The 27,585-nt window shown below is 39.9% G+C and overlaps 1 protein-coding gene across 2 annotated transcripts in view; it reads left to right on the top strand.

The window, feature by feature from the left end:
• The window catches only part of AIG1 (androgen induced 1), a 216,759-nt gene that overhangs the window by 44,054 nt on the left and 145,120 nt on the right, over positions 1-27,585 (top strand). For both annotated transcript variants that reach the window (XM_054570055.1, XM_054570054.1), the window contains exon 2: positions 3,918-4,073. In XM_054570055.1, coding sequence (XP_054426030.1) covers positions 3,918-4,073 — 156 coding nt within the window. The remainder of the gene's footprint in view (positions 1-3,917; positions 4,074-27,585) is intronic.

Consider the following 27,585-nt stretch of genomic DNA (forward strand, 5'->3'; position numbering starts at 1 on the left):
CTTAAAATGCTTTTTCTACATGACCCACCCCCCTTCTACTTTAGGACTTTAGCACACATATTATTAGACTGCTTGACATTCTGACAGTACACGGATGTTCTTTAATTTAAACTTTCGTTTCTCTGATTCATTTTGGATAGTTTCTGTTTCTGTCTATTCAGTTTTTTATTCTTCCCTTCTGCAGTGTCTAATATGCTACTATTTCTATCCGGTGACTTTTATTTTAGATAATGTCTTTTTAATTTTTAAAGGTTTTATTTGGGTTTTTTAAAAATATCTTTTATTTCTTTATTTTCATTTAACTTCCTGAAGTTATTTAATTTAGTTGTTTAATGTTCTTGTCTGCCAATTACAATAGGTCTGTCATTTATCTGTTTTTATTGAATGGGTTTTCTCCTGGTTAAGGATTTTCTATTTCCTGGCATGTCTAATAATTTTTTAGTGTATATTGGCTATTATAATGTTGGGTATTGTTGAATAATTATCCTCTTTTAAATATTGTAGCATTTTGTGTTTGCAGGCATTTAAGTTACTTATAGATCAGCTTGATACCGCAGAGGTTTGTTTTTAGGTATTGTTGAAGTGGGTCTAGAGGAGCCTTTATTTATTTTTGTAAAATAAAAATATTTTATTTTATTTTATTTTTTTAATTTATTTTTTTTATTGTTCAAATATATTTGTCTCCACCTTCCTGCCAGCACTTTCCCCTGCCCCCCTCCCCCACCTCCCTCCCTCAATCCTTTCCCATTTTGGCTTTGTCCATGGGTCCTTTATACATGTTTCTTGACCCTTCCCTTCCCTTTCCCTGCCTCCCCTCCTTTCCTCTTGATTCTGTTGGTTTCTTTTTTCTTCTAATGCAAGGCTACTTTAGCACCAATATTTAGGTATAAAACTTCTTAGGTTTCTACTGAATACCTGTGGTAGTCAATAAGGCCTCTCTGTTTGATTGGCCAGAACTTGAATAACTCTCCATTCCAAGTGAATTCTGAAAATTGTTTAACCTACAGCTTGTGGTAGGTAGAATTCTCAAATGACCCTCAGTGATACTAACCCTTATATAGTCCCCTTCCACTGGGTTTTGGAAGATCCTGGGAATATAATCACTCCTGTCATTATATTACTTTATCTGGCAAAAAGAGAGAGAGAGAAAGAGAGAGAATTCCAAGGTGTACCTGACTTCATTAGATGACCCCATTAGAAAAATAAGAGATTTCTCTGGCTGATTGCAGAAGGAAAGTCCAAAATATGAAAACATTGATTATATATTTAATTCCAATATCTAGTTATTTATGGTGAAAATGCAAATCTGGTGCTAGTTACTTGATCATGGAATTTTAAAATTCACTCACTTGACTCAGTTTGCAGCTCACTAAATCCTACTGTCATTAGCCAGGCTTAAAAAGGAGTAGTAACTGAGTTGGAAGGAAAGGAATTAAAAGAGACCAACCAACTATATCCCAAAAGTATAAACACCAAAAGGTATTTCTTACCTTTTAAGTTATGTGGACATATTTTATAGTAATGAATTATATAGAGAATAATATAATAAACTTCAATATACCTCATAATCAACTTAAGAAATAAAATATCATTAATAAAATTGAGGCCCATATGTTCTTTCCCTAATTTCTCCTCTTCATCTTCAAACCTAAATTCAGTGTTATTAATTCCCGTGCATTTCTTCATATTTTGTTTCATAGACATGAATTCTTAAAATTATCTTTGCACTTTTTGAAATTTATTTTGCTTTCAAAATGAAGCTTTTTTCTGGTTTCCTTTTTTGTTTAATGTTTTGTTGTGAGAATGAAAAATTGACAAGTGCTTAGAATTCCATCGTAAGAATATATACAGCACAATTTATTTATCCAGTCACCTATTGGGAGACATTTAGATTGCTTCAGCTAGTTTAAAGCAATGACCGTTAAAACTAACTTTCATATAGATGTGACTAGTACCCCTACGAGTATAGGAGAGTTTCTTTAAGGAATACCCTTCATAGCAAAGTCAGTACATAATAGATTATATGCATCTTTAAATTATTAAATATTGCCAAGTGTTTTTCTAGGTGATTGTCCTAATTTGCATTCCTACCATAAGGTTTTTAGTTGTTTCACATCCTTATAGCCCTTGGTACTATCAGAATTAAACTATGAATAATTACATAGATGAGACATGCAATCTTATTGTGATCTAAATTTACATTTCCCTGATTATTGATTTGGCAGAAAACCTTTTAATAGGGTCTCTGGCCAAATTAGTGTGATATTCCTGAATATGGCCACTTCAGTTTCTCAAGTTCTACTAGGGTTGACCTAAAGACCTAACACCTAAAGTCATACAATATGCTATGGAAAATGTTCCCAAGTATAAAATTATTCCCTGAGTCATTTAAATTATTTCTGGTCTTCACAACATAATTCTTGCCAGCTGTTCAGTTGTCCCATGCTCAGTTTCAGAAGTCTTAGCTTCTCCTATTCTGGTTTTTCTGGTTCTAGAAAGAAAACCAATAAACCCAAGTCACTGAAGCTAAAAGAGAGGCTAAGTTATTAGGAAGAATATAACATACTCTGGCTAAGGCTGGCTAATAACAGCAAGATTTGGTAGCTCCAAAGAGCCCAGTGTATTATATATAAACATATTGCAGGATTTTTGTTTATTTAACTAAGTGCAATGATGGAGACTTTGTTATGGGGAACTTTCAAAGTGGCTTTTGTAAGAGTTTGAACAAAACAAATAACAGCACAAGTATGCCAGTGCTATGCTCAGGGGTAGAACCAGGGCATTTTCAGGCTCCTTCTTCGCTTTGTTCTGTGCCTCAGTGGGGAAGCCAACCACAGAGCTTTCCCAGATTCTCTCCACTGCCAGCATGGAAATTTGCCAAGAAAAAAATTGTTTTCTACACAGGTAATGAGTAAAATTCTATCTTTTACAAATAAATACATCTTCAGAAAATTATTTCTGGTAAAAGAAACCAGAATAATTCCCCTGAATCTCTTCTTGGTGCTAAATGGGCGTGATTTTGAGCCCAGGGAATATTTTTTCTGTCCTTCCCATAATTTTAATGATCGTTTGCCAAGCTATATGACAGTAAGTACGCTGCCCACCGCCACTCATAGCCCCGGATCATCAGCGCTTTACCCCCTCTTTAAGAATTTCACACATAATTGGGCTGTAGCATTTCAGTGCTTCTCTCTGTGATAGTCCAAGCAAAGCAGAGCTAAGGTAAGGAATTCAACTTGTAATCGATTTGGGAATGTGCATTTCGTCACTTTATTTTGGGAAAATGGTGTGAAAAAACTAGCTCATCTAAGTTTACAATGCTTTGTAAAGATTTTGGTTCATAATCACCGAAAACCTGAGGAGTTCATTTAGTTCCAGCATGACAACAGTTTGTTCCATGTCAGTCTTGATTACTGCATTCAGTTGATTTCTCTGTGACTCATGGGCTAGACATTTTCTACTGCTTCCTTTGGTAAAAGTTTCTAAATCTAACAGATTAAAGGATAAAAAGGTTCCTTCACATTCAGACTAAATTGCCTCATTTATTATTCGGACTACCCTGATCCTCCTCTTTGCACATCTTAAATGTTTGTTAAACTCCACCAGTCAATATGACTAGACCACACATGTGATTTTTTTAAAATAACAGGCATGGCATTTTGAGGATTGATGTTCCTTTCTGCTGAACCATGTGTGTGCATGCCTTTGTCGTTAGGGGAGCAAAAATGGGAGTAATGTTCTTAAGAGGAATTTTCTCACCTATCTTCCTCCTTGTTTTATGTTTATGGCCAGCTCTTTAAATGTGCTCCTGATCTTCTCGTATCGTGAATTGTGTTGTAAACATGTAGCTGATTTGCTGTCGTACTGCTTGGGCCTCTGTAGGGCATGGACTAATACCAGCTGTTGTCTCCCTCCAGGTAATCCAGGCTGTCTTTTTTGGCATCTGCGTGCTGACTGACCTTTCTAGTCTTCTGACTAGAGGAAGTGGGAACCAAGAACAGGAGAGACAGCTCAGGAAGCTCATCTCTCTTCGGGACTGGATGTTAGCTGTGTTGGCCTTTCCTGTTGGGATTGTGAGTATGATGTAGAATGCATTTAGGCACAAAGAAACTTGGGTCTTATTTCAGACTTCTGAGAGAAAAGACTCGTAATAGGAGGTTACAAGATGAGTTTGCTCTAACTGCCATCACACAGCACCACAGACTGGTGGCTTAAACAACAGAAATTTATTTTCTTGCAGTTCTGGAGGCTAGCACTCTGAGATCAAGGCTTGATTTCTCTGAGGCCTCTCTCCTTGGCTTATAAGTGGCCTCTACAGGCACATATTGGATAAGTGCCCCCGCCCCCCCTCAGTGACCTCATTTAACCTTAATTTCCTTTTTAAAGGCCCTACCTCTAAATATAGTCTGAGGTACTATGAGATTAGGACTTCAACATAAAAATTAGGGGTGGGGGTGGTGGGGAGGGGGCACAATTCAACAGTTTCCTAAACTGCCCAAACTTGAAATGTATGGCTCTTGGGTCTATGATCATCCTAGTGTTTTTGAACTTGAGAGGGGTGAGATCAGCATTAATTTATGTTTCTACAGTTACCCAATTGTGCCACTAGCCAGTATCTCTTAAGTAAATGTTGTTTAATGTTTAGGTCTGTCTGAAACATAAACCATATTTCTTTAAAGGACCAGGGACCTATGAGATTCTATAGATTTTTTTTTTTACCTGTGTGTAGCCAGGAGATGAGAGAACTCATAAATCTCAAATTGTGAGTGCAAGTTAGAGTATATTGCCTAACTCAAATTCAGATCTTTCATTTGACAGCTGATTTCTGAGAATAACAGACACCCAAGTGAACTAGGCTACATGCCCCACATCCAAGGCCCAATGCAGCAAGAGTCAAAAGTTGTTTTCAAATCCTCCCGATGGCTCATGTTCATATTTTCCAGATCTATAGCTGGTGGAAGGTCAACATGCTTGTTCTAAGACTAATTTTTGCCATGTTTAATGGGCACCCACACTATCAGGAGAAATACCTTTCACTTTAATTTTTGAATTCAATTGTTTATTTATTTATATTTAGGTACCTGCTTTTTGTATTATAAAGGAACTTCAGCATTTGTTTTTGAACATATCATGATATAAGAAATTTTGTGTAATAAATACAAGAACAGATACAAGGTATTCCAGGTACTACCCCATGTACCTGAAATAACGGACATCCTTATTTTTCCCTCAAAAATTTAGGCAAAATGTGCACATGATACTTGGCAAAATACAGTAGTAAGCGCCCAGACTATCACTGAATTGCTTCTTTTAGGGATTGAGTTGTATGTCCCTAGAGAAAAGAGCCCTTAGCTCTTAACAATGCAGGAGGTTTATTGTAATCTGGTCACACTCCTCTTCTCATTCCTACCCCCTGAAAACCGAAACGGGTGCTCAGATCGAAGCTATCTAGCAAATCACTCAAATTCTATTGCTTAACATAACAGAGTTCCATGTTTTATGTATTATTTAATATTTCCTTCTTTGGACTTGCCTTATAAAATTCTAATGCTTTCTATCAAAATAGCCATCTAAGAGAAAATTGCCATTGGCATAAGGTATAAAAACATATACTTCCTGCATAAAAGAGTTACTTAAGTCCGAATGCTTTTTTGCTTCTTTTTATCCCTCACTCCCTTGGTATTTCTATAGACATGTCATTGCCTCTGGAATTCTTCCCTGGCTAGGAGGAATACAATAGTAACACAATACCAAAGTAAATAGGAATGCAATATTAACATGTTTTTGATTAGCTCTGCCTCTCCTTCTGTTATGTGATGTCAAGCTGTGCCTCTAGGACTTAGATTGTGAGTCTCGTCACTCTCATCAGAGGCTCATTGCATATGCTCTGTAGCCGTTTGAATGTTACTTTGGCCAGAAACTTTTTGCATCTGCTTGAGACTTGAGATATTTGTCAAGTACAGGTATTTATTCCCTGTATACTTCTTGGTTTGTAAAAAGAATGAGGGACTTTTTGTTTGATTCCTTACTTGATTACATCTGATATTTCCCCGCATGTTTCACCATTTTTGTTGTTTTCTTTGTGTCTTGAAAGAGGGACAAACAACAATACCTTTAATATCTCTCCCCTTTTTAAACCAGAAGTTGTAACATCACATCTTCATTACATATGTATGCACCTTTCCTACCTGATTAGCATCATAGAAAGATTGACAGACAAATAATCCCTCAGAGAGGTGCAGCTTCACTGATTTCTTTCACTCAATTTTTTCTTGCCCCCTGACATTTTATAGTCAATATTTACATTTTTCATCATCTTCCCTGTTTTTATGAGTCACTTACCATTTTGCAGTCACTATGCTTAGCTTTCTGTGTTACATTTTTTTTCTTCGCTCCCTCCCTTTCTCCCTTCCTCTCTTTCTCCCCACGCCCCACCTTAAATATTAAGAGGAATCCTGGCCAGTAATCTCCAGAAATCTCTGTATGTTTTCCACTGTTTCTCGCTTACTCTTTCATTTGACTTTTTATACGTATTTATCCAATTTCTACCAGATTTCTCACTCTAACACACACAAATTCATTTTGAGGCAAACACTGGCAAATGGCTTCTTCCTAGGCCCCATTAATTTTATTGCCAAATTGTATTAACAGAGGATATGAACTTAGCTTTTTATTCACATTTTAACCTGTTAAATAACAAAAATTAACCTGGTGATGTTAGGGATCAAATTGGCTTTATTCAGTGATTCGTGAATTGGGCAGCATCCTCTCTAGCAAACAGAAAGGAGCTCCACAGAACTATAGAAAAAGAAAGGTTTTTGAAAGGCATAAAGGGGTCAGAAAAAGAAATTATTTGCAAAGAATGTGTTGTTTCAGGCCAGGCTGCCCTCCTAAGGGGAACAGAAGGAGCTTATAGGCTGGGTTATCTCTTTAATGTCGACCAAGTCATTTCACATTAACTGGTTAAAAGTTACATTCCTGGCAAGTGGAAACTACAGCTAGCCTAAGTGTTAAATCGTGGTTTGCTGACCTGGGGCCTAGCACAAGTGACTTCATTTTGGATCTATTGTCTCTTTTTTAATAAACATAAAATATTTTCTTCATCAAAACCTATAATTTTATCGTTTCTTTTGCCTTCCTTTCCCCAGGACCATTTCCTAGCTCTCTTTCTTTGCTGTGACCTTAGACCTGTCTCCTGCCCCTTTTGTATCTCCCCTCAGAGCCCCCAGCTGCTCAGTGGGGCCTGGAATCCCACTGAGGTTTTATCTTTCTTCCTTATTAAAATGTGAACCTTTCCTGGAGCAATGCCGTGAGGAATCATTTGAAGAGGCATCATGTTCACTGTGGCTGTGGCTCCTGGCCTGGAGGGAGGTACCCAGCCTGAAGGGTTTTTTTTTTTACGTGAGAAAGATGGGAATAGCACTAATGCCCAGGACCTGCTGGACACAGAGTTACACACGTAGGAATCTGTAGTGTAAGAATGTTTATCATATGAGCAAATGATTAATTATAACATTTGTAATTAAACATCTTTCACCATGTTGGTTACAGTCAAAATCCCCCGAGCCTTGGGCATGGCTTCCTAAGGAGGAAGGTGCAGAGCTGCTCGGAACGTGCCTACGGTCCCTCCCGGCCGTGGGCTCTGCCTGCCGGGTGACCGCCAACCTCTCAGAGTGCCTCCCCAGCCACTCTCTGCTGCCTTTCTCTGCCCCATACCTTTTGTTTGTCAGCCAGAAGTTTGCGGGGAAAGCAATGTTTATTTTTGCTTCCTGGTGCCGGACAGAAGGGCAGCGGGCAAAAATAGAGGGCATGGTGGCAGCTGAATTTATCGCCTCTGCTCAAATTTTCCTTAGGAGACCTCTCAACCCTAAGTTTTTTCTGGTGCTCCCATGATCTCTCTCTCTCTCACCTCATCTGCAGCTATGGCAGCAAGAAAGACATGGGTAGCATCTCTAGGATTTGTATTTTTTACTCTAATGTTTCCTCCCATAACCAGGTTAATTGACAGTTGACAGTAATTGCTCTACGCGGGCACAAAGCACTCAATATGGTTTTATGACCCATGGCCCTAATGCATCTACTGCATGGACTCTCTCTATCTCAAGGATATATAAAAATAATGAAACATTCCAATCAAAGATAATTGGAATAAAGTTTGTTTCAGCATAACCTTGAGGAAATCAGGCAGGGTTGCTTGAGTGAGCATAGCATGTGTCATCCTGATTTGAGTAGATTCCCATAAACGCTAAGCTGGCCTTGGTTAGTAACGCTAATGGCCGGAAACCACCACCGCTCCCAAAGCCTTGCCACTCACTTTTCAGGCATAACCCGTGGGAGGCTCCTCTTACCATGTGCAGTTTATTTCTGAGCCCTGTCGCCCTTTTAAAGAAGCATTACAAACAATTCTATGACATTATGTGGTCTGGAAGCACTGAAGCTTATTAGGAGCAATCAAACTAAGAATGTCTTTTGTCTCTTGTGAGTTCATTGACTTTTCGGCTGGCAGATAGTCTTCTAGTTAAGAGAATAGGCTAAGGTTTCAACCAAAAAAATGATGAAGAAAAAGAGGAATAGAAACAAAAAAATGAGTACGATGAATCCTACATGTGTCTCCAGCTGCTATCCTACACAGTCCTTTTAAACACAATGGTCGTATGTTTTCCATTAATTCAAGTCTATGCATCCCATTCAATTACAGCTGCTCAGCTTGCGTAATACGTGTAATCCAATCTCATCACCTCCCCAGTATACCTGTGTCCCTGGTGCTACTTGGTTGCTCTAGACCAGATGCTGGCTGCTGCTAATCTATCCTTCACCCACTCAGGGTGAAGGTGGAGAATGCCCCTCCTTTAATAAAGAGGGATTGCGTCTGGGAAGGTCCTAGAAGTTTGGATATGTTCTAACCTGTGATGAGCATCTAGTATAGAAGAAACAAATCAGCATGTACCAGGATGAACTTTTTTGAAATTTGGTTCTTAGTGAACCATTTTTGGCATTATAATCATGTTTTTCTAAAGACTTAGTAATATTTTATATGCACCAATCTATTCTAGAATCCTTTAAAACTTGTTTTCATTCTTGTGATGGGGACTGTACGTATGGTACCTGCTTCCTTCGGAAACATATGGAAAATGGAATTTGAAATCTCAAATGCAAACTCAAAGAAAATGCATCTAGGAACTATCTTTTTAAAAATGTTTCTTGAAAAATCTTCATTTACTGACACACTAGCTAACTCTAAGCCATCCTTAAGAAAAAAAATTTGGTGCATATACATTTAGATCTTCATACCCCTACAATTTAAAATATATTATTTTTATTTCTGATTTTTAAAAGTAAAAGATTGATTTAAATGTAAAGAAAACATATTAAGTAATATCAATTGCTAATATTAATGTCTGTTAATATAACACAAGGGAAGGGAATTTGATTCTATTTGAGATTGTAAATAAAAGCAAAAATCTTTCCTTTTGTGTTTTTTCTTTTTTTTTTAAATTATATTTTATTGGTTATGCTATTACATTGTCCCAATTTTTCCCCTTTGGCCACCTTGCACGTGTTGTAAAGCAATCTGAGATGGTTGCTACTTGTACTGGGCTTGAAGATTTCCAGGCAAAGCCAAACTGTGAATCTAGGCTGGATGCTGCTAGTGCCGGGTCCACTTAGCAAGAGGTACTTGGACTGAGGGATTACTGAGGCTTGCTGTTGCTTGTTTGATAGGATTTAAGAAGTTGTGAAGCATGAGCCAAAACCAGTCATTCATATGGAAAGATCATGGTTAACAGTTTGAGTGGCCCGTAAGTTGGGTGGGACAGAACCTCAGGGGATCTCCAGGGTGGGGCAGACAGTGTTAGCCAGGTTGATGGAGCCTCAGTTATGGCACCCAACTGCCAGCTCTGTGGCTGTGTGGCTCTGTGCGGGGAGGGCTCGGAAAAGGGACAATGCCCTCTGCTGCCTTTCTGTCAGAAAGAAACCTGTCCCGTGGCTCCCGTCTTGATGCCAGACCTTTCATTTCCTCCTTGTATGCCACTGGTGCCTTTCAAACTGCTACCCCAGTGCTGGAGTTAAGAGGGAATGAGTCTGGGTAAGTTCATTTTTAGGGGAATACTTGCGACTCCAGAAGTTTCTTCTACCTACTCAATCCTCACTGGTTTTTGCAGCCAGAAGTTGTGGAGGCTTATCTTTCTGACACTGAAACACTGGGCTGGGGGACCTGGTGTGGGGCTGAGACTCCTTGCTCCCAAGATACCGCTTCCAAATTTTTATCCGCCACACATGGATATGGGACCAGCCCATTTCACATCTCCTCCGCTCCTATCAGTCTAGTTGGATGTTGTTTCTTTAATTCCTTAGTTGTCAGACTTCCATTCAACTTGATTTCTGACTGTTCTGAGTGATGGTTGTTCTGTACTGTAGTTGCAATTTTGATGTGACTGTTTGAGGAGGTGAGTTGTGTTTACCTACGTAGCCATTTTGACCGGAAATCTGTCTTCCTTTTGTTTTGATATTAAGGGGGAAATTTTTAAAAAGCACATCATTTACTTTATTCTACAAACTGTAGATTTAATTTTAAAATACAGCTAATATCCACTGATCCTCTCTTTATTAAATTTTTACACAGGCTCCTACAATCAAATTCTTTTTTAAATTTTCTTTTAGCCTTCTCTGATATTTTAAGTTTCTCACATGCCCTTTTCCTTTCTAGTCACCTTTGAAGTTAAAAATACAGTATCTGTTAAGTTTTATTTTATGGCAAAACCCAGTTCATTTAGAATTGAGTCAACAATATGCTTCCCCTCTGAACTGAAATGAGTGTGATTGAGTTGCCTAAAAGGGAAGATTTACAGATGAGGATTCATTCAAGATCAATAAACGTAATGAGCCTTTTTCTCCCCGACCAAGAGAAATGTTCAGAAGACTGTACTTACCTAACCTAGGTGGGTGGTCTTACAATTAATTTTTTGATAGACTTTTCAAAAGACCAAGGACATAATGTGATTAGACAGATATAGCTGATAAGGAACCAGTTGCTTCTCAACCATCTTTATATATTCCTTTCTCCTAAATTTTTTAAATCTCCTAAAGATTTTCTGCCTAGGTGACCTACTTAGTTTGTACACAGTCATGCTAAGTCATCATAGTCAGCTTTCTCAATGCTTGCAAGACAAGTTTCTTCAACACTAAACACAATCTCGCTTCAAAAACATTTTATTGTAAGTGTTCATTATTAATCACACTACAGTGAAAATCACACTTTTCTATCCAGAACAGTCAAAATTGAAAAGTCTACTACACAGCAAGCACTTAGTGCTAGAAGCCAAAATAGTAGAGACTAAGGATTGATCTTGTCCTTCACGGGTCTTGCAGTTTAGAAAAGGTGATTTTTATAAGCTGTGTAACTAGTAAATTAAAAAAGGACATGATGGCCCTGGCTAGTTTGGCTCAATTGTTTGGACATCATCCCACAAACCAAAAGGTCATGGTAAGATTCCCAGTCAGGGCATATGCCTGGGTTATGGGTTTGGTCTCTGGTCAGGGTACTTATGGAAGCCAACCAATCAATGTTTCTCTTCCTCTCTTCCTCCCTCCCTTCCCTTCTCTCTAAAAAAGAAAAATAAATTAATAAAAAATAGAAGAGGGATTGATAAGCCTAATAATATATATCTAAGGCACAGAGTAGCCCAGAAGAGGAAGGGATTAATTTTAGTGAGTGGGAGGTCCTGGAAATGACGATATGTGAGCTCTGTTTTGAAGAACGACTAAAAACTTATTGGATGTTTAAGTTAACGGCACTTTCGCCTGTAAGGCACAGTGTACCCAGATATCCACCTGACTCACTTTTTCACTTTATTCAAGTCTCTGCTCGGATGCTTACTCCTTAGAAAGGCTTCCACAAATAACCAATAGGAATTAGCCTCCCATTATTCTTTATCACCTACCTTGTTTCATATTCTACATAATGATTACCACTCACTGGCACATTCCATGTTAAGTTTTTGTTTCTGTAGGGTGTGTGTGCTCTGACTTGATACATTCCCTCTGAAGCCAGGGAGGCTGTATATTTGATATACTGCTGCAGCCCAAGCATCAGGAGGAATGTCTGAATAATTCAGTATTTGCTGAGTGAATATCCAACCAGCTGTGACTTAAGCAATAAAGATATTTAATATCTCACAAGACAAGAAGCCTGTAAGCAGGTAGTTTCAGAGTGATATTGCTCAGTATTGTCATTTGAGATTTAGACATTTTCTATTTTCTATCACCAGGTATTAATTTTTTGTCCTTGGACTTGCCACCTACCATCTCAAAAGGGTTGATAAACACCAAGCTTCACATTTTTCACAGCCATGTTCAAGGCAGGAAGAGGAAGAAGTTCTTTAGGTTGCTCTCCCCCTGTGTTTTTCTCGTCATCAGGTGAAAGAATCTTTCCTAGAAGCTCTGCCAGCAGACTCCCCGTAGATCTCCTTGGTGAGGACTGTCGCTTTGGTAGAACAAGGTGCACGGGAGACTGGGACAGCAAGTAGCTGCAAAGGGAATGAGGTTACTGTCGGGGCTTAAACCAACTATGATTTGTCCTTATTGGCTGGCACATTGGTCCCAAACAAAATCAGGGGTTTCAGGAAATGTAGGTAAACAAGTTTTGAAAATAACAATTAAACATAAAATAAGTAAAAACTTAAAAGATTTTAGGTAACACTGTTTATCTGGGTTAATATGAAAAATAGATACCATAAACTATGAGAATAGTCACAGACACTTGCTATTCTAGCCACGAAAGGTACACCTTTCCCCTTACTCTCTGCCAATACTGTTTTTGTGCTTTTTCACCAGTATTATCATAAACAACTATCTAAATCTGATATTTGGAGAAGTTCTCAAATAAAGTCAGAAATGTTACACCATTGACCAAATGGTATATGTTCCATTTCTGAATACATGAAATTTGTTTGAGGTAGCCGTGATAAACCACAAGCTCAGATATGCAGACAGGCGGGTTCAATGAGTAAAATCTTCCTTTCATAGTCCCCTAGAAATAGTAGAGAATTATCTTGCCTGTGTATCATTTTACAGAATTACCATTCTCTCTGGGCAAAAGGCCACAAAAATATCTCAGAAAATGAAGATAGCTTCTTTCCATATTTATATCCATAAATGAAATATATATATATAAGCCATGTGGTCAAGAAAGGGTAGAATTGATCTTCAGTAACATGAATAATGTGATACATATTATAAAATAGACATATGGTTCTGGTTCTCTAAAACATGACCCCCAAACCAGGACTTTTTGTATGCCCTTGTTTAGGGACCAGGAACAAGATGCATCATTAGTTTTGGTTAAAAAAGTAGAAAAGAGAAAAAGGAACACTCTTCGTTGTTCTCCTTCCTTCTCTGCACATCTCTCTTCCTCCCTATCTCACTATCTTTGTCTCTTTACCTATTGCTGCCTGCCTCTTTTACCTCCCCCCGCCCATCCTTCTACCCCAATCATCTCCTCCTATGTAAAAAAAAGGCAACACTTTTGCCATGTGGGTGTTCTTGAAATTACTACAGTTCCTGTGGGCATTTTGAGGTAACTCTTACCTGTTTTGTTGGATCAGATTGTGCTGCGTTATATCAGCCGACATCAGAAGGAACGTTTCGCCCCAAGGAAGGAGTTAGTGGACTTTCCACCTACACAACATTTATCAGATGTTAGCTGTGCCCAGGCAGTCACCATGCTGATGATTTGCCAGTCAGTCCTGGGTAGGACTTCCATTCATCATGCCTTTTTTATGCGGGGAAAAAAAGTTGCAGCATAATTCTGACATATCTGGGGGTTATGTCCCAGAGACGCAGGTGGGAAGGTGAGCCGACGAGGAGAGGAGACGGGAGGCAGTGAGGGGAAGGATGTGTGTGGCCAAACTTCACAGGCAGCCCTGCCAGCCCAGTGCTCTGTCTCCTCAGCTCCTTGGAAGAGTAACATTCTAAGAAGCTTCCCCTCCAAATGCCCGTTTGCCTTTGGGTTAGGTCTGTGCTTCATTTATGCATGGGGACAACCGTGTGCTAGGACTTGGGCTTGTGCTGGCAGAGTTTATGGCCACATAAGGAAAATGAAGGGAGCTGTGTCACAGAGGGGTCATGGTGTCTTTCTGTCCAGTCCACTTCTTTGCTTCTTTACCAACTTGCTCATCGGTCTCCAAGGCGAGACAGGGGAGGGATGTCAAACAAGGAAGATCCCAAGCATAAATTAGAGGTGTGCTGGAATTGGAAGGCACCCATGGAGAGGAATTTCCTGTGGTTAACTTTATAACCTCGCCGTGTAATCTTAGCAGGGCCTCTCTCCTTTGTTTCACCTTAAAAATCAACTACAAGATTAGAATGACCACCTTCATACAAACACAAATAACTAGACAGAAAGAAGCCTCAGGGCTCCTATGCCGAGAGCATCACATGAGCACACACATGCCCAGGAGATCGCTGCCAGAATGAGTCAACAAAGGAAAACAGCTCTGAGATTCATTGCTGTAATAACATTGTTGTCTGAAATATTAGAAATACTACCTGTGCCTTTCCCCACCACATTACCTTAGAGTGCTGATGAAGACACCTCATGCCCAGAGGTGGTTGCTGTCACCTTCCTTATTGGGTCCAGCCTGTGGATGAGCAGTTCCACTTACTCTGAGACATTTCTCCATCTCCCCTTCCATTGTGGCAAAACCCATAAACAACTCAAGAGGCTGAGAGAGCTAATAAGGAGAGCTGACTTTTGCTACATATGACAGTGGGCCAGACGCTGCTCAAAGCTTTATTCTAATTATGTAATTCTTATTGCTCCAGCAGGTAGGACTTTCTATCCTTCCCACTTCGCAGAAGATGCTTCCACTTTAGTTTCTAAGGTGGGGTTCCCACTTTTCAGGTCACTTGCCTGAGGTCCACACTTAGCAAGTGGGACGAGCAGGACTTGAAGCCAAATGCTGACTAATGGAGTCCTTGCTCATAGCAAGTACTGTAAACTTTTTAACACTTAGCAAGTGGGACAATCAGGACTTGAAGCCAAATGCTGACTAATGGAGTCCTTGCTCATAGCAAGTACTGTTGGCTTTTCCTCATTCACCTGATAGACATATTCAGCTTTGTACATGGAGTCTGAGCTGACCACAATTTCCAATTTAGGAAAATGCATCCAAATATGAAAGGGAGTTATGCAGGATCTGGATCAAAAGTCAGTGAAGTTGTTTCCTTGAAGCTATTTAACAAAAGACTCTTCATTGTGCTCACTGTTGTTTCCCTTTGATGTATTATTTGGCACTATACAGCCAGTGGTTTTATGCAGTTTTACAGGCAGGTCTGCAAAATACACATTTTGGCAAGAAAGGAAAATCTTTCCGGTGTTGTCTTCTCGTTTCAACAATTCAATACAGATTTAACTTCCCACATATTTCCCCAATATGCTTATTTTTAATATGTGAAAATAAGGTCTTATCAGTAGAAGTAACTACGTTTTTTGAAGTGGTTACTAAATGTATCAGATGTCATCTCTAAATCACCCCTGGGCTTCCGAGAAGGCATGGTTCATAGCTGCGTGATTGCCAAGGAATATTTTTGGCAAGAAATGATCCAATACATCCTGCATGGGTATCCTAACAAATGAACTGCGCCTACCTAGTGAGATATTTTACCAAGTATTCCTTCCTGAAAGCCACTTCCTTCTGCCATATCAAGAGGGTTTTTATTCAGATCTCTCCTTTATAAATTCATATTTTACCCTCTTACCTATTATCAACAAGGACTTGAGGTGGTCAGCGTCGAAAGTGGTCTCACCTCACAGGCCTCAGTGTTGCTCAGCGAAGGCTTCCTGTAAATAACCTTGCCTGTTTGGGTAAGTGTCTTCTATATTATGTTGCAGGATATGCAGGGGAACTTCTATACACTTAATCTTGAAAAGTGAGGCAAGCCAGAACATTGGAGAGGAAACTTCCTTTCTAGCACATTTAGTTCATATTTAGCGAGTGCTATGGCCAGCCACTGTGTTGACACAATTATATCATTTCATGTACCTGAAAGGGGACCTTATGTAAACAAGAGGCAGCAGACAGTAGGAAGCTCACTGGCCCCTGCAAACTGTGGCAGGAGCCCTGGGGTACTGAGGGTGGGAACGCTGCCGCCACCCTGGCTGTAACAGCTGGTTCTTGCTTTGCCCCAGTCCCCCTGGAGAATGATGCCCACCATGGTGGGCCTGGCCAGTGGTGTTCGATGAACACTTGCACTTGAAGAGTCTCAAGAGGGTAGCAAGGGAGGAGAAAAAAAGTCCTAGGAGAAAACAAATATCCACCCACAGGAGATTTTCTTTGGGTCCCCTGGCTCTTTTTGCACCTCAGCATCAAAACATATTTCTCCCCAGTCTTGGCACCTTCCTGAACTGCTGGTCTTCAAACTAAATAGTTTAGTATAACATCCTGGCTCTTAATTGATTAGAAGGTCCTTCAGCCACCAAAAAACAAACAAAACAATCCATATTGGTTAACAGTTCTAAGGGGTGGTCTAAGCAGATGAGCAAGGAATTTAGGTAGACCAGATGCCAAGGGCTTGCTGTCCAAAGACCCGCAGCTGAGGCTCAGGCTGAGACAGGCCTCCATGAGCCCTTTCGGTTCCAAAGATGACGGTTTGCTTGTTGACTCTTTCTGCTTTATTTACACAGCATAGATCATGATGGGATAATTTAAAAGGCAGAAATGAATGGCCACACAAATTTCCACAATGAACATTTATTACTTTTATAATTAAAAAAAAACAACCCAGAAAGGTATTAGAAAAGCCTTCACACAACTACTCATATTTGGGAAAGAACCACAATTATGTTGGCAAATGTATTCTCATTTACAGATGTTTCATTCTCTAAATTTAGAGGGTAAATTGTGCACAGAGGAAAAAAGAAGGAAGGATTTATACATAGTTGATATGACACTAAAAAAGTTCACCAACCTCTCCAAAAGTTCTTTTCCTGTTGCAAACTATGTACAAAACTTGCTACATATTTTCCTAGTTTGTTTGTGCCTATAATCTAAACTGAACAAAACAGAAAACCTTAACCTTCTTCCTGTCCTATCTCCACAGCAATCGAAAGACAGTAAGGTGGCCATTTCCGAATGTCCCATTGTGCTAAGACAGTATTCAAGTGTCATTATAGCAAAGAATCAAAATCCAGACACTCAGTTTTGTCTGTCCATTTTGGGGTAATCCTTCTCTCAGTAGATGAATGTATGCCAATTAAAGTTTAGTTCAGAAAGATAATTCAGCAACCTATAATGACAAAAAGATTGTCAGGAAGACGGGAGCCTGCAGAAGCTCTCCTCAGGAGCAGGCCGACTTTGAGGAAGACGAAGGGTAGCCAGGAGATTTCTGAGTGAACTCAAATCAAGGAAGTAGTTGGTTGATACTTGTGTCAGGCCATCACATTACTACAGTGTGATGCATCCCTTTGCACCATAGGGGTTGATTTGCGGGGTGAACCCAGATGCTGCCTTGAGCGGCCAGAGGACCCTGTTCTCTGCACAGAGCTGAACACACATTCCTTCTCTTTTCTACCCACGAACTGCAACCCACTATGATGTTCACTTTTCTCCTGTTGACATATCCTTCTGCAGAGGCCGTGATTCAGTTGATCTGGCTTCAGCTTCCACTGTCCCAGGAGCACCCTGGTCAGGCTGTCCCAGTCCACACCCAGGCACTGAATGGAAGTCTCAGAGCCACCTAACATAGGTAGCTTCTACAAAAGATGCTCTAATTACTTACTCACATAATTAAATGCTATTAGATTAGATTAAGTGAGACTTTTCTTAATTTTATTCTCAGATGGTAACTTTAAATTGAAGTTGCAGTTAGCTGGATGTCTTTCGTATGGACTTATAGCTGCCCTGTGGATACTCATTTTAATGTAATCCTATGTAATAACTATAGTCCACTTTTTTAAAATTAACTTTAAAAAATATTTTGTTTATTTATTTTTAGAGAGGAGAAGGGAGGGAGAAAGAGAGGGAAAGAAACAGCAATGTATGGTTGCCTCTGGCGCGCCCCCTGCTGGGGACCTGGCCTGCAACCCAGGCCTGTGCCCTGACTGGGAATCAACCAGGGACCATTTTGGTTCACAGGCCAGTGCTCAATCCACGGAGCCCCACCAGCCAGGGCTATAGTCCACTTTTATTTAAAAGAGAGAGAGACAGACACAGCAAGAGTTTGATTATTCAGTGCTTTTATGCTAACAAAAGTCCAAATAATTTCCTGAAAAAGAAACTTCTATCTATATTAATTGATTGGCAGTTGTTCTCGAATATAACTTGTCTTGTGTGAGGTTTATGGATGTGTCTAAGAATTTTATTTGTTGTCACTTGACAGAGAGTGAAAGGAAGCCTTGCTTAATAATTTTGCAGTGGAATTTAATTTAAAATGGACATAACCTTGAACCCATAAAACACAGTTAGTTATCAAAATGCCAGGATGACTCACCTTGTGGGCGATCTCACCTGTGTGAGGCCTAAAGGAACAAGGTGCCGTCGAAGGCTTGAGCTGTGGAGACAGACAGACCTTGGCTCTAATGTTGCATCTACCACTTCCCAATGAACCTACTACTTTGTTTTATTAGCTCTCAAAATCTTGGTTTCCTAATGTAAAGAGAGGGCTCAACAAAACCTAACTTACCTGAGTTATTTTTAAGGTCAGTGAAAGACATATTTAGAACAGTATCTGGCATATGATACAAGCAGTCAAAGAATGTCAGCTTCCTTCAGATTGCCCTAAAAATGGCCTCATGTCACAGAGAATGTCATGTTAGAGGACAGCATCTATTGGTGTAGCCTGAGGCTGCCCCATTGCAAATGCTCGCTCAGAAGGTTACCAAATGCAGGTTCTTAAAATCCCATGGGTTCGTGTGGTCATGCCATCTAGAATCCCGGGAGGGATTCTTATATTTTTACATTTCTAAATGTATAGGGATTTTAATTCTTTCCATTACTGATTTCAAACTTAATTGCATTTTGATCAGGGTCTTTGATTAGTAAGATGCTGATACTCTGAAATTGCTTTGAAACTTGCTTTTCTGCCCTCAAGAGTGGCCAGTTTTCATATTCACAAGATGTGCTTAAACAGAAAGCACGTTTTGGACCACTGCACCTGAACGCACAGACAGGACCCAAGCCCACGTCATGGTTGTCTTATGGTTCTGATGACTGTCTTATGGGTATGAATTTTCAGGGAAAGCTGTCCTTCTCTTTCCTCTTAATACAAAAGCTAAGGTTCCAGCAGGATGTTTCCTCACTGAGCCTTTCCCTACCCACGGCCATTTCTCATCCGCGCTCACACTGAAGGTGTGCGCCCTAGTGGGCTACTAGCTTTCTGTGTCGTCTTTATCTCCTTCCTCCTGAATCTGACAGAGCATCGTAAGACAAGCTCAGGGGCGCTGTTTGACAGATCCCTTTGGAGGAAAGTTGACCCCTGTGCTTGCTGACACCCTGGGAGGCTCACTCTCCCTTTATTTTGACTTCTGCAGTTGCACTGTTTTTTGTCACATAGTAGTTTATTTTAAAAGATGATTTATGTTTCCTGGGTATGTTCTGAAACAACAAAATCAAGGTTATGTAGTATGATATGATATATTGTACATCTAAAAAGGGGATATATACACACATACATACGTGTACAGTTGTGTACTTTTTTCTTGTATTTGCAAAAGGAAACACTAAAAGAATGAAAAAAAAATCTCCCATAAGCTGGTATTCTCAGAATACTTGCACCCCTAAAATAAGATAGGAGCCTATTATCTCAAATTTGAGTATGGCAGGGAGCGTGGCTCCAAGGTATGGGACAAGACCCAAATATCAGCTAGGACCAGCAGATATTCTAGGTCCGTACTGCTTCTCTATCCTATAGAAATGAATTTGCCAGAGGGAAGATGTACCTGGTCATATAATCCTTGTTGAGATACTTGAAATTCCACTACTGCATTTCTGCTAGCAAAGGAAGGAGTATTCTCCTGACTAGCTCTGAGTCCCACGCCACTGTCCTATGGCTTTTGTACATCATGTTCAATCCAGAGGACTAACATGGTGATTATTCTCCACACGTGACCTTCTTTCTTTTTCTTTTAGTTTTTCTAGAATGATAAGCCAAACATTTCTCTTACCTCGCATTCATTGAATTCCTGCTATACGCAGGCCTTTCCAGAGGACCCAGAAATGAAATGGTCTTTGGTGTTTAATTTTTCATTCATTCAATGATCAATTCCATCAGAAGTATGTGTTGCTATGTGCAAAATATATTCATAAAGTTTAAAAGCATTGACTCTGGGGTCCCACTGTCTGGCCTCACATTCAGATTGGCTACTTCTTAATTTTTTAACTTTGGGAAAGTTACTAAAATTCCCTGAATCTAAGTTTTTTTCATCTATAAAATGGGAAGAATAGCAATAGCTACTTCAAGGTCGTTGTGATTGTTAAATAAGATCTTGCTTGTGAAGCCACCAATAGTAGAGATGTAACCCAGTCTTCCTGAAGCACTGGGGACGGTAACAATTATATAATATTCTCAAAGTGACGAAGTGCAGCAATGGAGAGCAGATTCGTGGTTGCTAGGGACGAGGTTGCGGCGAGGGTGTGACTCTTAAAAGAATAGCATTAGGGAGTTTCTCTGTGGTGATGGAACCCTTCCGAATCCTGATCATGGTATTGGCTACACGAATGCATACATGTAGTAAAATTTCTACAATACACCCTCCAAAAAATGGCTGCATGTGAAAACTGGTGAAATCTGAATAGGTCTGTAGTTTAGTTAACAGTCTTCTACCAATGTCAGTGTTCTGGTTTTAAAAAGTCTGCTGTGCTTGCATAATGTTATTATTGTGGCAAGCTAGGTGAAGAATACACAGCAATTCTCTGTGTTATTTTTCAGCTTCTTGTGAGCCTTCAATTATTTCAAAATCAAGAGTTAAGAAATAAAACTGTAAAGCACCAGAAGAGACGTGACAATGCAAAAACAAGGAAATAGATTGGTCTTTGCTCTCAAAGAGTTTGCATTCCGCTGAGAAGAGAAATTAGTAATTACACTGTCAATTGTTGAACCATAATTATGCTCAGTATTATGAAGGAAAAGCATGATAGAAGATGCAAGGAAAAGGGACAACTCAGGGGAGGGCTCTTAGGGGTTCTGACATTTTTGATGTCATCTATATGGCAGGGATGAGCTGGGAAGTGTGGCGGGAGGCATTCCAGCCAAAGGGACAGGGTGAGGCATCCTTGCAGAAAGAAGGAGCCGGCTGGCCGCTGAGAGGGGCCAGCAAATTAAAGAGCATGTACAGGTCAGAGTTCAAGGGGCTGTGTTACAGCAGAGTGCTGTGGTGGGCCAGGGAAAACGTAATTACTTCTGACAAGACATTGGATAGATAGGACTGCACAACACAAGTAACATTCAATAGAGCTTAAATTTTGATTAAAAAATGTAGAAATGTAGTGAACTTCAAACTGCAGTTATAAAAACTGCAGAGGAATGGGTACTGGAAATGTGTGGTGAGTTTGGGAAACTACATGTAATATAGGGATTGGGTTCCTAGAAGAAGCTGGAAAGAGACTGCTGAGAGAACTTGGGGCTAGATCACAAAGGGACATTTTTCTTTTTTTGCATTTTATTTTATTTTATTTGAATTAAAATACCATATATTTTATTTTATTTTTCAGGCTGGCTTTTTTTATTTTTTGTTTTTTACATTTTTATTGAATTTATTGGGGTAACATTGGTTAATAAAATTATATAGGTTTTGGGTTCACCACCCAAAGTCAAGCCTCCCTCTGTCACCATTTATCCCCCTATATCTTCTTCCATCTCCCTGACCCCCCTTTCTCTCTGGAAATCACCATATTGTTGTCTGTGTCTATGAGGGTTTTTTTTTTCCTTAATCCCTTCACCTTTTTCACCAGCCCCCTAGACTTCTCGCCTCTGACAGCTGTCTGTTCTCTGTCTCTGTGAGTCTGTTTCTATTTTGTTTGGTTGGTTATTTTGTTCATTAGATTCCACATATAAGTGAGGTCATAAGGTATTTGTCTTTCTCTGACTGGCTTATTCACTTAGCATAATATTCTCCAAGTCGATCCATGTTGTTGCAAAGGGTAAAATTTCCTTCTTTTCACGGCTGAATTGTATTCCATTATGTAAATGTACCACAGCTTTATTATCCACTTACCTAGTGATGAGCACTTAGGCTGCTTCCAATCTTGGCTATTGTAAATAGCGCTGCAATGAACATAGGATTGCACATATTTTTTTGAATTAATGTTTAAGGTTTTTTCAGATACATTTCAAGGAGTAGAATTGCTGGGTCCTAAGGCAGTTCCATTTTTAATTTTTCGAGGCATCTCCACACTGCTATCCACAGTGGCTGCACCGATCTGCACTCCAACCAATAGTGCAAAAGGGTTCCTCTTTCTCCACAGCCTCTCCAGCACTTCTTGTTTGTTGATTAATTGATGATAACCATTCTGACAGGTGTGAAATATCATCGTGGTTTTAATTTACATTTCTCTGATGATTAGTGACATTAAGCATCTGTCCATATACCTCTTGGCCATTGGCACTTCCTCCTTGGAGAAGGGTCTATGCAGATCCCTTGCTCATTTTTTTATTGGATTGTTGGGGGTTTTGGGTGTTAAGTTGTATAAGTTCTTCATAAATTTTGGATATTAGCCCCTTATCAGATGTACCATTAGTGAATATGTTTTCCCATTCAGTGGGTTTTCTTTCCATTTTGTTGATGGTTTTCTTTGCTTGTATTCTGCGCAAAAACTTTTGATTTTATTCTGCAAACAAAGTAGGGGCACAGCATTAGAAGTTTTAAATTGAGAAGTTCTTAAAAGTTTTAGTAAGATAAGATAACTCTGAGGCTAGGATAAAGCATAGACAGAATAAAAACAAACAAACAAACAAACAAAAACCAACACCTGAAGCCAATGGGCTTTGCCGAGAGGCTACCTCAATAGTCAGAAAAAGGACAACATGGCCTGAAACCTTGTGAAAGTCAGCTCGGTGTGCAGTGGCGACCTCAGAGCCAGGTGCTTCACTTCTAGTAATTTGTTCTCTGATATACCCATATCATACGTAAAAACATACCCATAACATGCCTACTGCAGGATTATTGTAAATTGCAGTAATTAGAATGACTATATATCCATCTGTGTGTGCTTAAGTAAATGACGGTGCATAATCATATAGTGGGGTACTGTGAAGCACCTAAGGAAAATCGGGTATCATCAAGTCAAATAAATTGCATCAAGAGAGTATTATTTCTAGCCTATCCTTTCCCGGAAGGAATATGCCTGTGGGTGTACACGTTGGACTAGGAATTTGGGTTAGCCTAGACCAAGAGTCTTCAAAGCTATAAGCAAATGGCATATATTTAATTCCTGAATTAAGGACTGCAAGACTATTCTACATCAACTGGACTCAAATCAATCAGTTTTATTAAGCTAAGCGGCCAAGCCCCTCAGGTTCAGTGTTCACTGCACCAGCTTGCATGGCCCAAGACCTTAGCCATCCATCTCCTTGCCCACAATGCACAGAGCACGCTGATGCTCGTATTGGTGTTTACACCCAGAGCAACCCCATTTTCTTGACTTGCCACTGTTCTGATTTTATGCCCTGTTCTTTTTTTTTGTCTGTATGGGTTGCGTGTGTGCATGCATGTGTGTGTGTGTGTTTCTGGCTCCTAGTGATTTCTCTTCCTTTCTTGTGTGCTCAGCAATACATTTGAAAGTGTATTTGTAGTAGCTTATTTAGCACCCAGTGTTTCGCAGCAGGAAGGTTTTCCAGTGTATCCAGTCTACAGAGCTGCGGAAAGCTAAACCTCAACTATCTCTACCAAAGGCAGTTTTTCCTTTCATTGCTTATAAGGTGACTAGCAGTTTTTTGTAGTTTTAGTTTTTATATTTTATTCATTTTTTAGGTTCTGTTCATTCACTTTTACAATCTTCTCTTGCTTTATTTTTTCATCTTTCCCTCAATATTTCTTCTTTGGCCTCTGTTCTTTAATGGATCGTTATTTCATCATGAAGTACATTTATTCTGGTGTAACTTTTCTGGTTTGTGTTGTTCAGTTGCCTTTCTTGGGGGGGTCACATTCCACTTTATCTCTTTTTCGGGGGGATGTCTGGTACCTACGAATACATTCCATGCTATTCTTTGCTTATGATTGCTTATCCTCAAGTTGGTCTGTTCTTCCCAAGCTGGCTCTTTGTGAAAGGATAGCGCTGGAAACAGGCTAAGGAACTGAGCAAGAGCAGTTTGCATTTCCAGCTGTTTTCCACCATTGCCACCTTCCCCTGGGAAAGGCTTCTTTCTGCGCTCCACTCATTTCTCTTTCCTTGACTCATTTTGATCATATCCCTTTTGTAGGGTGATAGCTCGGTCTTTGCCGGGTGAGCCTGAGACTCAGCCTGCAGGCTGGTTACTGTGGACCCTTTCTTGTGCACCTTAACATACCCACATATGGCTTCTGGAACAAATGACATGCTGACCCATTTTCACATTGAACATTAACACTTAGGACCCTTGAAGCCAAGCAGGGATCAGGATATTTCCCTGGTGCTCTCATGCATCTCAGACCTTCTGTTCCAAGCAGGGGTAATTTTGTGTGCCTTAGAGTGTGTCCCTTTTAATGACCTCTCTGTTCTGCTTGCTCAACCAGAGAGCCCTTCTGTCTCATTTCTTACATCAGAGTCTTCCCCATCCTGGTTCAATGTTCCTAGTACTTGGGAGCATTTTTAAAAGAGTGATGTTTGGTTTTGGGTGTTTCCTTCTTCCATTGGTCTCATTTCTGTTTCTCGTTCTCCTCATTCTTGGTTGATTTCAGGAAAGAGAGCCGCTAGTCCTCCATTTTGATCTAGAAGTGCAGAGAAGGATTCTTTTAGGATGATGGGAGGACTTAAACAGGTGAAGGAGGAGCTGACTCATAGAAGGGATGGACCAGAAGAATCACTTTAGAAAGAAGGGCATATGAAGGGCAGTCTTCCTCACTGACAGGAGGATAAAATGTAGGGAGAACAGGAGAGAAATTTGAGGTCAACAGGAAGAAAACTGAAGGTGTAAAAGAGTAATTGCTCCTATGAGAGATGTGGGGTCTGACACAGATGAGAAGTAACACGTCACCATTGTTCATCTATTCACCACATTTTTATCATAAACATGTATATGCCCAGCATTGGGAACTAGCATTGAACAAAAGACAGGTTCTTGTTCTCTGAGACTTTACTTTCTCATAAAAGAGCTGGCCAATGAGCAATTGAACAACAACAACAACAACAAAAAGACCCTATTAAAAAAAATCAGGGTCTATGATAGAAAATAAAGGCAGAGTGAAGTCACTGGGGAGGCTTCTATGAAGAGGTGATGTTTAAGCTACATCTGAAGGAACAGAGAATCCAGCCATGGGAAAATGAGGGAAGTGCATTCCTGGCATAGAGAGGAGAGAGTGCAATGGCCCTGCGTCAGGAAAGAGCTTAATGAGTTTTAGGAACAATTAAATTGCCACTTGGAGCTTACAGAGCAAGAGAGAATATGGTAGAAGCCGAGGTTGGAGAGAAAGGCAAGCACCAAATCACATGGACATTTAGAAGAGTTGGTTTTTATTCTCACATTATTTATTCAGTCAGGAGAGATCATTAAGGATCTAAGTGTATATAAATTGTAGATAAATTATAAATTCTACCAAAAAGATGATAGTTGAAAGCCATGAAAAAAGGCATATAACATTAACACAGGCTTTAGAAACTCTCTAAATGGAGATTCTGGTTTTAAGATAATTTGAGCAGAATGCATAGCATAAAAAATATAGCCCTGGGTGGTGTGGCTCTGTTGGTTGGAGCGTCATCTTATAACCAAAGGGCTGTTGGTTTGGTTCCCAGTCAGGCCGCATACCTAGGTGATGCTTCTCTCCCACCCCGATGTTTCTGTCTTTCCCTTCCTCTCGCTCTTAAAGCAATGGAAAAATGTCCTCAGTGAGAATACAAAAAAGTATAATGTTACTCAGAGCCTCATAATTACAATTAGAGGAATTTCATGTCGCACTTCTAGGAATGAGCACTACAAACTAATTGTACTCTGAAAAAAAAAAGATACTATAACATTACATAGGGCCCTAGGCTTCACTATGTATTTCTGAATTTGAGGGTGTGGCTGAGGGAAGTCAGCCAGGAGGGGAGCACTTGCTGAGTCAGGATCTCCTAGATCTGGAAAGTGGGGAGACAAGGGCCATGTTAAAGAGAGACATTCTCTGTGTGCATGGGGCCTTCCGAGACACAGCCAGCTAGCATCCAGAACACACAGCTTCTTCTCATGCTTCATATGTTTGAAAAGAGAAGTCACAGCTGGAAGTATGTCTAAATACAATATTACCTCTCAGCAACAGTATGACCGTGGAAAGAATTGATGAAAAAAAAAAAAAAATCATGCATAGGAAATCTGCAAGCAAAGTCACAGAGCCCCAAAACAGAATTTGCATTCTTCCAAATAGTATTTAGTAAAGTCTGAGTACTAGTAGATTTGTTTTAGGAGGAAAGCAATTTCATAGGATCATGTCATGTTGAAGCCGTAGACTTTAAACACGTATTCATTTATTTCTTCCTATTTTCCTTCTTTCCCCTTCCTTCATTCCTTCAACAGTGGATATTTGAGATATGCTAAGTGACCTTTATAGAGCAATCTATAGATAAGTAACTTTTCTCTTTAGCCACCTTCATGACACTATTCTCTGCAACTGCCTTTGTATTCTAATCTGTTTTATTGAACTCCAAAAAATTCCCCACTGTTCAGCAGAGCTTCTTAGAACAGGCTAATGCTAACTAGCTTCAGTTTCTATGGGATTCCATATGAGAGACTCTTTACAGAAAGAGACAAAGGGTGAATCCAGTTGTCGTTAGTTTTCATTTCTAACAGTTCCAGGGGTTCAAGTGAGGCCTCGGTCACTTGCTGTGACACGGGTATTTTTGTCTGGGACGCTTGAAGGACTGGAAAGTGACGGTGCTCCTTTCACTCTCTCAGTTCAAGTACAGTATTCTGGTCCTGGCAGCTGAGAAGCAGCAGGTGTGAGCTGAGGAATAGCTGGCCATTGGTCCTGGCTCGAGAAGGGGCTTCTTCACAACGGTGGAATGTTTCACTATCACTTAGCCTGTCCAAGAGCACCTATTTTTATTTTTTATTCGTGCCCTGGTAGTAGAGCTCAAGCTTATTTTGGGTTTGCTGATGACCATACAATCAAAAGGATATCAGTGCAGGAAGCCAAGCAGCTATCACCTGTGCTGTGTTTATATCTCGAGAACTGTTTAGAAGGCTGATTACTCAATTAGCTGTGCCTCTTGACCTTCTAGTGTTACACTAAGAGAGGTGACTAACCTGTTCTTGAAAGTCACTTCACTTTTAATAACCCACACAATTCCCTCAACATATGGTAGGAGATTGACCAGATTGCACTATTAAATATTGATCCCACAGTGCTCTTTACATGTGGTAAGCATACTGAATGGTCCTTCTTTGTGGGTAACAGAAAGTAGCTTCCATCAGTGGTGTGCTGGT

This window comes from Pteronotus mesoamericanus, unplaced genomic scaffold (genome assembly GCF_021234165.1).
Source record: "Pteronotus mesoamericanus isolate MK-2021 breed Mesoamerican mustached bat unplaced genomic scaffold, CSHL_Meso_final contig_20, whole genome shotgun sequence".
NCBI lineage: Eukaryota > Metazoa > Chordata > Mammalia > Chiroptera > Mormoopidae > Pteronotus > Pteronotus mesoamericanus.